Below are 12361 nucleotides of genomic sequence, written 5' to 3' on the forward strand. Positions count from 1 at the left end.
CCCTCAGTGCGCTGCCGTCATTTTAGATGCGCAGCGCCTAGCGCTCAATCGGGTGATTTTGCTGCACTTACACCCTTGTAACAGCACCAATGCGCCCCAGCAGCAGTCCAGCTCATGCACCAGGATTTCCGCAACCAGTTTTGCAGTAAGGGGCCACCTTAGAATCGCAGGATCATTGCAATTGGGGGGAAGCTGCGGACGGAGCTCCGGAGTACGCTTCCCCTCACATCGGCGTCAAGCCACGCCCCGACTATGTCCCAACATCATCTGCTCCTGTACACAATCAAAGCCTGAGTGACCATAACACTATCAAGATTAACCAATATGCAGATGATGAACAACTATACTTGGAAGCCTTCTCTGCTTCAGATAATCAACATCTCAAATACTCTAGACTTGAATGTCCAGCTTACACATAAAGCTTAACTCAAGATAGAATTGCTATTATTTACCAAGAACAACAAACAAGAAACCGTACAAACCTTGATGAATTCAAAGCACAACTTTCACTGAACGCAAAGAAAGTCAGATTCACTCTGGAACCCAGACTCATGCTGACGGAACACACTACCAGCTCTTTCTTTTAAAGAAAATGTCAGTTTCTTCCAGAAAGCGACTTCAGAACTGCAGTTCGAGCCCTCATACTCCTATATCTGGCTGGTGGCAACGCATTGTTCTAACGCCAACCACACTACACATTGGCACTCCTTAAGGGCATCCTACATGGTCCTTCTTGACACACCCACTACCAGGACAACAGCAGATTAAGGCTAGGTAGTGTAAAAACAAACAAAACAAAAACAGGAAAACAGGTAGTGGGCCTATTCCATCTATGACCCAGCATCTGGAACAACACCCCCCCCCCATATGCACCAGGACCGCCTCAACACGGTTCCAATTTAGAGTCGAAGACGTACCTCTTTTAAGAAGACTACATCGCAATGTATTAATATTCCACAAAGCAGCTACCTCTCCGATCACTCGTTGACTCAAGCTTGCCTTGAACAATGTGATGCACTCAGCTCCGCTGCCTTTTGGATACGTTTATGCCCTCACTCACCCTCAACCCCTCACCCTCACTCACTCACCCTCAACCCCTCACCCTCAACCCCTCACTCACCCTCACTCTCACTCATCCTCACTCAACCACCCTCAACCTCACTCACCCTCAACCCCTCACCCTCAACCCCTCACCCTCACCCTCACTCACTCACCCTCAACCCCTCACCCTCAAACCCTCACCCTCACTCACCCACCCTCAACCCCTCACCCTCACTCACTCACCCTCAACCCCTCACTCTCACTCACTCACCCTCAACCCCTCCCCCTCGACCCCTCCCCCTCAACCTCACCCTCACTCACCCTCAACCCCTCACTCACCCTCAACCCCTCACCCTCAACCCCTCACTCACCCTCACTCTCACTCATCCTCACTCACCCTCAACCCCTCACCCTCACTCACCCTCACTCACCCTCACTCACCCTCAACCCCTCACCCTCACTCACTCACCCTCAACCCCTCACCCTCAACCCCTCACTCACCCTCACTCTCACTCAGCCTCAACTACTCCCCCTCACCCTCACTCACCCAAAACCCCTCACTCACCCTCACCCTCACTCACCCTCAACACCTCACTCACCCTCACTCACCCTCACTCACCCTCACTCACCCTCACTCACCCTCACTCACCCTCAACACCTCACCCTCAACACCTCACCCTCAACACCTCACCCTCAACCCCTCACTCACCCTCACTCACCCTCACTCACCCTCACTCACCCTCACTCACCCTCACTCACCCTCAACCCCTCACCCTCAACCCCTCACCCTCAACCCCTCACCCTCAACCCCTCACCCTCAACCCCTCACCCTCAACCCCTCACTCACCCTCACTCACCCTCACTCACCCTCACTCACCCTCACACAGTGCAATAGTTCTCAGACCATTTCAGTTAGAGCTTTTACAAATGTTTATGGCTTTTTTTATTTGTAATACTTTAGCATTGGCTACAGGAAACAAAAATGCTAAACATTTACAAAAAAAACCCATAAACAATTCTAAAAGCACTAACTCTAATGGTGCGAGACCTATTGCATTTCCAATGCTTGTTCATGCTTTGGACTCTTCCCTTGTACGGTGGGGAATGAGGCTCGGTTTTGGAAGTAATAGTTGATAACTATAGTAACTGGTCTTCAATATGAAATGCGATTCATCCCACCCTTCTACCCACTCTGCCCCACTTTGTGCTTCAGTCCTCTAAGCTACACAAAGAATGCAAGAGCTGATTTAAAACCAAAGCTCTTTGCCCAGATATGAAAGTACCTTTGCACTAAACGCGGCTTTGCCACCAAAAGATCGCACCTGTCTAAGATAATTAGCAATCTGCCATTTTTACACTTCTTTTTAAAAATATACTGCTGTGCAGATTATATGGTGCACATTTAAAATCATTCAATTCGGGAATTAAATAAAAGAAATGTGTACAGGTAGAAGAATAGAACATTGCTTCCAATTCCACAGGGGCTGTCTAAATTGCTGTATTGCGCAATGGGAAGATAACGTTTTCATGCTATTACAGATGCCTTACGTCGTTGCTGTGGCTTGAAGCAAATAATCAGAGAAAACCCATAATCCAAAGGAACAGAACTAAGGCCTAGTTTCTCAGTTTAAAATTATTGTTTTAGGGCTGGTGAGAGCGTTGTGGTGTTTTGCATCCTGCAAAATGCCTCTTTTCTACCACTTGTTACAATGAATACTTTTTTTACTTTTGAGGTTTTTTTTCTCTCTCCACATTGCCTAGAAATGTGTCTTCTAAATTGCAAATCTTCACTGACCACACATGGTTAACAAGTAGGCAGCAATGTCTATTTCTGTTATTTGGCTTTGTGTCATTTAAGGAGTTTCGAAGTAATAGTTAGCTATATTGGTAGTTCCACTAGTGAGCTACAACCGTGTACTTAGATTCGATCTCAGACTGTTGTTGCTGTTACCTTCAGATCTTCTGTTTTCCAATGGGTTTGAAGCCTGGCTCATTTTTTGTTTTGCAGGTGCTGATATAATCATAACGTACTATGTGCCTCAACTTCTGAATTGGCTGAAGGAACTGTAAGCTGTCAAAGCCTGGATCCAGAATTACGACTTTATACTTTGTTGATAAAAGCCAAATGGGATAGGAGGAAAGCAAACTTGACCATACTCGTGAGCCACCGAATATCAAAACCCATTTCACAATGACCAACAAATATGCAAATATTCTCCAATGACATTTATTATATCTAAATTTTATGCAGGCATCTATATTGTCTATAATTGAAAAGATGTACCCATGTGGTACTATGTAGTGAGGATTACATGTCTGGGTCTAAAAATAATACAGAGGAAAATTGTAGTAAAAAGCCATAATTATTGGGCAAGTCGCCTACTGCCACTATGCCTTCGACCTTGGGATAGGATGCTTTCTGCACCAGGTGCCTAACGCACCCCATTTTTACAGCTTCTCCACCCACTGCCTTTGTTCAAGCATGCCTACTGTACGTTTTATGGCTGCAATAACATATTTCAGTAACCATTTGTTCTGTGATACACTATAGGGATGACCTGGCTAAAAGAACACGACTCCTCCTTAAAGGCTGGGACCTTTGAAAGGCCACTATGGCTGGACCAGAGTAAGTTTGCCAGAAATTATATAAAACTAGGAAACAAAAAGTTGTTCAAATTGGCCTTAAATCAATCCTAGCCCTCTTGTCAAGACTGCAGGGCAACAGTACCACCTCACCGATCACAATATGACACTTTGATTCATGATTTCCCACCTTCCATCTAAACTACTAATTCTACTTCCTACAGCCTACACAGCTCAGTGACTCACTAATGTGGTCATAGCTCCATGCAGAAGCCAAAATAAGCTAGTCTGTTGACCAATTAACTTTATTTTTTGACCGACTAACCCAGCATGTACCGCATCTTGGCTAAATTCACAGTGATTTTGATCTGGAAGTGGAGTGACTAGCCCTTGAGGAATATTCTTTCTGGGTTGTAAAATTCAAAATCTGAAAGTTAATCAACAAACAAAGCAGTGTCAAAGCGAAGCCGACGTCTTTACTATAAAGAACAGTTTTATTTGTATGGTTGTTTTAAATATACATACAAATGTCCAAAGGCCTATTCTGTAAACTTGATTGCGAGAGAGCATCACTATGTTTACAGCTCCAAATGCAGTTGAAAAGCCATGATTTTATTTGTTTAAAGAGTAGAAACTTTTTATGGAACAAAAATTCCTGTCTGAGCATGTCTTCAACTATTGTTTTTAAAATGTATTAGCGTGAAAGGACGTCAATATGTAAAAATAAAATAAAATATGTAGTCTTGAACTAAAACCTGTAATTTGAAATAAAGTAAGTTAATTGCACTCCGATCCCTTTCTCAATGTATTTATTGAATGCTTTGTGGTGACATGCTTGTGTGGGTCGATGGACTGCTTCAGAAAGTGCAATTTAAGTACTTGTATGAATATTTTGTAGTTTTCAAGTAATGAGTGACATGAGGGGTAAATAGAAGGCAACATTCAAAAGGAAAATGTAACCCGTTACTTTAGTCTTGTAATAAATGGAAAATCCAGCATTGTTTATACACCTATTATGCAAGTGTAGAGAATTATATTGCTGTACTGAAGGTCTTCAAGTAAGGGTGAAACCTTTGCCATGAATGCGAGTTCTGCTGTACAACTGGAGGTAACAATAAAATGATCTGTCAAGTTATAGATAAAACAGCCTGGAAGGAGAACATGCCCAAGCTCCCAGTCTCCATCTTCGCGCCATGGTTTGGTGCTCAGACCAATCACAGTGCTGCAATGCAGCAATGTGATTAGCTCAGGGGAGCCTTAGCCTTGGTGCTTCCTGTGCCTTGTTCCTGCCAGAGTAGAGACGTGACAAGGAGGATGCGGTGAGGGAAGGCACGGCGAGGGAGGACACAGCAGGAGGTACGTTTTTAATTATATTATTTAACAAAAAATTATTTACACTTCGCCCCCGCCTCTCTGCCTCCCCACCCCGACACCATTGATCTGTGCTAGCCGCCACTGAGAGAATGCATGTTAGGTAAAATGTTTGGCCTGTTCTTGTTTTCACTGACCCTCTCTCCTTGCATCATACTGTGGACAAGTTAATTGTGTTTGGAATTCCCCTGCTTTGCTGCCTGCTCCCATTAATGAAAAGCGCAGATTGAAATTAGATGACAGAACCCAGTTTATGAAAGACACATAATCTTTAAAGCTGAGGTCGCCGCTTCAGAAGTCTTTTATTCCACCATCTTTACAGATGCCCATATGCCAACACGTGTTTCGTCTAGAACTGTCAGTTACAACAGACTTCATCAGGGCAATACATAAGCATTTTGCTAGATCAGGTGTAGTCTTAGATTTATTCTAAAGTAACCGTCACCAGAGTCAGGCGACCAAGATAGTTCGCCCGAAATGTGTAATCAGAATTCTAGATAGGTTCCATTGCTCCAATGGGTGATGTTAAGATTGATAGCAGTACAATTGTAGGTCTAGTGTGTCTAGACTACCTTGCACCCAACAGTATATATATATAATGACAATCCGCGAGGTGGGAACCGGGAAAAAAGTCTGCGTCAGTTGGAATCTAAATTTATTGTGGAATTGGATAGTAGGCACCCAAATGGATTGAACAACACAGAGGATCTGCACCATTTCCTCTGATATCCTATCCCCAAATAATCAACATTCTCTGTGTAGCTCCAACCTTATATATTTCTGAAACTTTGAAAACGTAATTTCGGCCCCTGCCCTTTTTTTTTCTCAATACTGTTTTTAGTCTTTCACATTATAAGTATAATCTATTTTAGCTTATAAATTTTTAAAATAAATCCATGATTGAGTTATAATTCAACTCAGCAATTAGCACATATTAGGTGAATTTTCACAATTATCACATTACTTTTTGCACTTTACTAAGGAAATGCTTGGATGCTGCTATAAAACAATGTAAATTTGCACTTAGTTTGTACTTTTGCACATTGCGTATTTTTGCACATAATTTACCAGACTGACATGAGTTGATGATGTTCACCAATAATGAAATCAGGAATTCATTCTGTGACAACTGTATAGAATTTTAGAGTGGCAATATTTTTAATAGCATATTGCTATTTTTACACTGTATTTGGTACATATGAAGTATTTGTTTTTGCTAATTGAAAAATAATAGATATATATTTAAATATGTTTTTGTACTACATGTTTTATCAATGCATTTATTTATTTATATCCATTGGGAAATATATGGTGAAATGGCAAGCAAAATCTCAACCAAAACATGCATTTTAATGAAGTCAATGGAATTGGTATTATACGTGCATCACGCTATTTTCCATTATATCACATTTATGCTGTAATGTTGTGCAAATCTGGTACAATCTATTGAATGAGGTCTTTCAAACTACACGTCCCAGCATGCATACCTGATAAGTATTTCCTTCATTTCTATATATCACATGGAGGGGGTGAAAGCATCACATTTTGAAAAAAAATGTATGAAAACTAAAAGTGGACTACGTGTTTGTAAATTGAGAAAGAATACAAAGGTATTCGAAACGCGTTTGACTATTTGGATAAATAAAGACCTGCATTTTTTCACAATATTTGGAGTCTGTTGTTCATCCTTTGGTGGTGTTCCGGCTGGGCGCTGCAGAGAGGAGTGAAGATATATATATATATATATATATATATATATATATATATATATATATATATATATATATATATATATATATATATATATATATATATATATATATATATATATATATATATATATATATATATATATATATATATATATATATATATATATATATATATATATATATATATATATATATATATATATATATATATATATATATATATATATATATATATATATATATATATATATATATATATATATATATATATATATATATATATATATATATATATATATATATATATATATATATATATATATATATATATATATATATATATATATATATATATCTGAGATACCCGCCACCCCCTCTCAACACAATCCCCAAGAATTGGGAAACCGGAAACCGTTCTTGAACTTTTGGAAGGCGGGAAGGGAGTCACCCTTCCCGGCCGTATTTATTTAAAATATGAAACAAAATTAAAATAACAGTTTCATATTATGTACAATTTCATTTCCACATTACGATGTTTGGCTAACCTTAACAGATCTCTAATACAAAGGTTCTCCTAGCCGAACTAACATCCTACAAAACATTTGACTTGAAATTGTACATCCTAACGTTAAGGGCCAACGGCAAGGTCGTAACCGGTGTCAGATCCCTAAACCAGAAATACCCCCCTCACTTGTGAGAGGAGTGACCGCACAGAGGCGTACCTCAAGTGCATCTACCAATTTCCCTTTGTACTTGACGGGGGCCCCAATAAACTCGACGCCATTTAACGGTCGTTCGAGGACTCATGTGAGGTGTCTAAAAGGTAGCGTAAACCCCCTCCCGCACCCCACACAACTTACCCATCTGCCGTCGCAGATGTCCTGGCCCCGGGAAATTCCCCAGGAGGGGCCGTAGCCCCTCCTATCCAGGAAGGGGCCTTGACCACCTTTCCTTTCCTTCCGGCGGCCTCTCCTTAGACAGGACCGCCTCCCCGTTGAGGGGCCAATTGGCCACCTCCCCTGCGCGCTGCCATCCGTAATGGGTGACGCCCCCTCATAGGGATCTTCGAATTACTGCTCACCGATCATGACCTTACCGCCCGACCAAAATAAATACGACAAGTCTAACTAAGTTATTAAGATTACAAAGCAAACATCACTTATTACCAAGCGTGAATACTGCTCAATCCTTGTTCCAAAACTTTATTCGCGAAATATACTGAAAATAACCAATCTTTATTGCATCTTAAGAAATTTCACGATATCATCACAACCTGTAAGAAAACAGAGAAAACAAAAGATACTATATCAACTGTATTCACAACGAATCGCTGTCCTCAGGGGCTGGTGGGTGGGTCAAAATTGGCTCTTCGTTCCGTCTCGAGCTCACGTGCAGCGGGGAGGTGCAGCTTCAGAGCACAGGAACAAGAGGATGCTTTCTTGGCTTCCGCTCCTTTTATCCGTCTTCAGGGTGGGCGTGAACCCGCCCCCGCCTGCCTCCGAGGGCGTGGCCGGCTGCGTCGGTGTCTAGGCCAGCCTACTCTAGGGCGGGAAAAAGGCGCGCCCCGGCTACGCCGCTTCGGGCATACCAGCCGAGACTCGCCTCCCGCCCAAGATGGCTTCCCGGGGGGATCGAGGTACTCCACCATACGTTCGGGGGGACCGAATGGTCGCCCCTTTCCATATGGCTGAGATACCCGCCACCCCCTCTCAACACAATCCCCAAGAATTGGGAAACCGGAAACCGTTCTTGAACTTTTGGAAGGCGGGAAGGGAGTCACCCTTCCCGGCCGTATTTATTGAAAATATGAAACAAAATTAAAACATTAAAATAACAGTTTCATATTATGTACAATTTCATTTCCACATTACGATGTTTGGCTAACCTTAACAGATCTCTAATACAAAGGTTCTCCTAGCCGAACTAACATCCTACAAAACATTTGATTTGAAATTGTACATCCTAACGTTAAGGGCCAACGGCAAGGTCGTAACCGGTGTCAGATCCCTAAACCAGAAATACCCCCCTCACTTGTGAGAGGAGTGACCGCACAGAGGCGTACCTCAAGTGCATCTACCAATTTCCCTTTGTACTTGACGGGGGCCCCAATAAACTCGACGCCATTTAACGGTCGTTCGAGGACTCGTGTGAGGTGTCTAAAAGGTAGCGTAAACCCCCTCCCACACCCCACACAACTTACCCATCTGCCGTCGCAGATGTCCTGGCCCCGGGAAATTCCCCAGGAGGGGCCGTAGCCCCTCCTATCCAGGAAGGGGCCTTGACCACCTTTCCTTTCCTTCCGGCGGCCTCTCCTTAGACAGGACCGCCTCCCCGTTGAGGGGCCAATTGGCCACCTCCCCCGCGCGCTCCCATCCGTAATGGGTGACGCCCCCTCATAGGGATCTTCGAATTACTGCTCACCGATCATGACCTTACCGCCACAGGCCGGATAGTTGACCGGCTATCCGGACCCCCCACAACACTCCTGCCTAAAGGTCATGTCACAAAGTCTTTAGCCAGGCTATCAGGTCTCCTATGAGTAACTCGTTCCCCATCATGGACAAATGAACACCATCCCCCGAATACATACTATCCCCTTTAATACAACCATTCGAAATAGAATGCAGTGTACTTGAACGGAACAATCTACTCACTTTATTATTAATTTTCCTTACTGAATGATTCAGAGCAGAAACAGAAATAGCCCCCCGCCACATTTTTCGTGGGATCATATGGGACCATGCAATTGTGCACCCTGGAACTCTTCTCGCCAACCAACTTACCGTGGAAAGCATCGCCTCAAGAAGAAGTCGTCTACCAGTGGTCACCAAATCATTGCCCCCAAGATGTACTATGACTACAGACGGCGGTGACCTCGTCCGCCCTAACAAACCCTCGAAAAATGATCGAAACTGGTCAATACAGAGCCCGCCCTTTCCGTAGAAGGACACACTGTACCCGTATTCCCCAGCCACGTGAATCATGTCACCTGCTTTGAATACGTCCGCGGCACGCCTCACGTATGAGTGGCCCACGACCCACACCTCCTTTTTCACAGCCGGTAATGTCTGACCGCTGGCCCCCCGGTGTCGGGTCGACTGCACAGTCCGCCCCGCCTCGTAGGCTTGCGTAACTGAAAACCAAACAAAAACAAGAAGCGTGAGTACATCATTACAGCTTCACAACATGTGCAACCGCACATACCTCTTATAACAGTTCGAGGACCAACGCCCCACACGTTTTACTTGTTCAACATTCAGACCCCTGGCTGTAGCCTCCGTAGCAGCCCCTATCCGAAAGGAATGGGTCCCAAAGTCGCCGGGGTTCAGGCCCGCGGCCGAAATCGACATCGCAAGCACCCGCTGAAACTGAAACCTCGTCAGTGGGGTGGCGTCAGCGTGTCTTAACAAGGTCCCCCCCCATGCTGCCACCCTCTGCGCTAAATATTCCTCTACGCACACAACAGGGCACATGGAAGACCCGGGGATCCTCTGGATGATTACGCAGTCCCCGATTGCACCCTGATCGGATTTGGACCTGACAAACGAGACCGTCATTGTCTCCTCCCTGACCTGAATGTGTTCCCGGCACAGTCCCCCCATCGTATCCTGCTTGTTCTTTGCCACTAATTCGCTTACCCGCATAGCCCCATGGAATGCTAATGCAAATGCGGCTCGGAACAACACTGCTTCGTACTGGGATAAACATGTTACCGGTAGCACGGACAATAACAGGGCCAACCTATCCAGACCTATCGGGTGCCTATCGTCTACTCTGCGACCCTCAAGGCGTTGCCACCCACGTAGCGCTTTCTGCACAACGAAAGACGCTGTCGGGTCCTGGATCCCATGAGCCCTTGCCATGAAGGAAATGGCGGCCCGATGCCTCTGGGCCGTAGCTACTGACTTGCCCGCCTGACGTTAAGAGAGCAGGAATCTTACTACAAACTCTTCCTGACCCCAAAGCTCCCCCCCGGCAGTACCCAAAAAGGCCCAATAGGAACGGAACGCCCCTTCATATGCCTTCCTCGTCCTGGGTGCTAAACTCTCTCCCACGAGGTCTTGTAGTTCGGGGCACCGAGAGACCAGAGAGCTTCGGGAAAGGGTGCCGCCACCGGGTCCGCTGTGGGCAGAAAACCCCAGAAGGCCTGCATACGGAAACGAGAAAGCGCATCAGCCGCTTGGTTCATCACCCCCGGCACGTGTCGCGCCCTAAACAGTACATTCAGTTGCATGCACAACAACACAATTTCCTTGAGCAGTCTCAGAATCAATTTGCAACGTGCTGCCTGACTATTGATACACTCAACCACGGTCATGTTATCAGACCAGAACACCACAGAGTGATCCCTAAACCCTTCTGGCCATGTTTTCAAAGCCACCAGAATAGGGAACAGTTCGAGAAAAGCAATGTTACTCGCCAACCCGCACTCATGCCACCATGACGGCCATTTTTGAGCCGACCATTGTGTACCCAATATGGCGCCAAAACCCATACTCCCCGCCGAGTCTGTCCAAAGCCCCAACTCCTCGGAAGACACCGCTGGTTTGTTCCAGACAATTCGACCATTGAAATCCGCCAGGAATGCAATCCAAATGCGCATGTCCTGGCGAACCTCTGCCGAGAGTCTCGTGCGATGGTGTCCTTCCTTCAAGCCGACCATGGATTGTGCAATCGAGCGGGAAAAAGGGCGTGCCATCGGCATTACTCTTAGGGCAAAATTCAACTGACCCACCACCTGTTGCAATTGATGCAGGTTTACTTTCGTTGCACGAATACATGTCTCAAGGGATAACCTGAACTTTAACACTTTTTCCTTGGGCAATCGAAAACAACCTTCCACCGAGTCGAGCTCGATCCCCAGAAACTCGATCAAGGTCGAGGGACCCACAGTCTTACCTGGCGCCAATGGCACACCGAATTGATTCATTAGGACACAAAATTCATGTAAAGCCTGTCCACACTCAGAATCCCCGGCTGCCCCCAAAAACAGAAAGTCATCGAGATAGTGCATAACATGTTGAAAACCTGTTTTCCTCGTGATTACCCACTGCAGAAAACAACTGAACTTCTCGAAATAGGCACATGAAATCGAGCATCCCATTGGCATACATCTATCCATGTAATCGCGACCCTGAAACTGAAAACCAAGGAGACGCTGATCGTCTGGGTGTACCGGGAGCAACCGGAACGCTGACTCGATGTCCGATTTGGCCATCAGCGTCCCGGGCCCTATGTGATTCAACATGGTAACGGCCTCATCGAAAGATGCGTACCGCACCGAACACACTTCCGGGTCTATCGCGTCATTCACGGAAAGACCACGTGGGGCTGACAAATTATGTATCAGCCGAAACTCACCCGGGTCCTTCTTGGGGACCACCCCTAGAGGAGAACACCCAAAGTTAGCAACCGGTGGCAAATCGAATGGACCGGCGACACGACCTCGAGTCACCTCTTTCCCAATCTTTACCTGCACCACCGCCGTGTGCTGTAAGACCGACATTTGATTCTTACAGTTTGGTACCCCCTGAAAATCCCCCACTGGGATGCGGAAACCATATGAAAACCCGTTCCGTAACACCCCAGCGGAAGCATGATCCGGGTATTCGCTGAGCCAAGGAATCATTGCCATGGTATCAATCGGGGTCGGT

General features: G+C 45.2%; 2 protein-coding genes across 2 annotated transcripts in view; both read left to right on the forward strand.

The window, feature by feature from the left end:
* Positions 1-4416, forward strand: part of ALAD (aminolevulinate dehydratase) — a 150219-nt gene extending 145803 nt beyond the window's left edge. The window contains exon 12 of the mRNA XM_086921186.1: positions 3050-4416. Coding sequence (XP_086777312.1) covers positions 3050-3111 — 62 coding nt within the window. The 3' untranslated portion in view covers positions 3112-4416. The remainder of the gene's footprint in view (positions 1-3049) is intronic.
* LOC147710516 (ectonucleoside triphosphate diphosphohydrolase 8-like) overlaps positions 1-12361 on the forward strand; it is a 615095-nt gene that overhangs the window by 339454 nt on the left and 263280 nt on the right. The window lies entirely within an intron of this gene.

The sequence above is a fragment of the Lissotriton vulgaris genome, chromosome 5 (assembly GCF_964263255.1).
Source record: "Lissotriton vulgaris chromosome 5, aLisVul1.2, whole genome shotgun sequence".
NCBI classification, from domain to species: Eukaryota; Metazoa; Chordata; class Amphibia; order Caudata; family Salamandridae; genus Lissotriton; species Lissotriton vulgaris.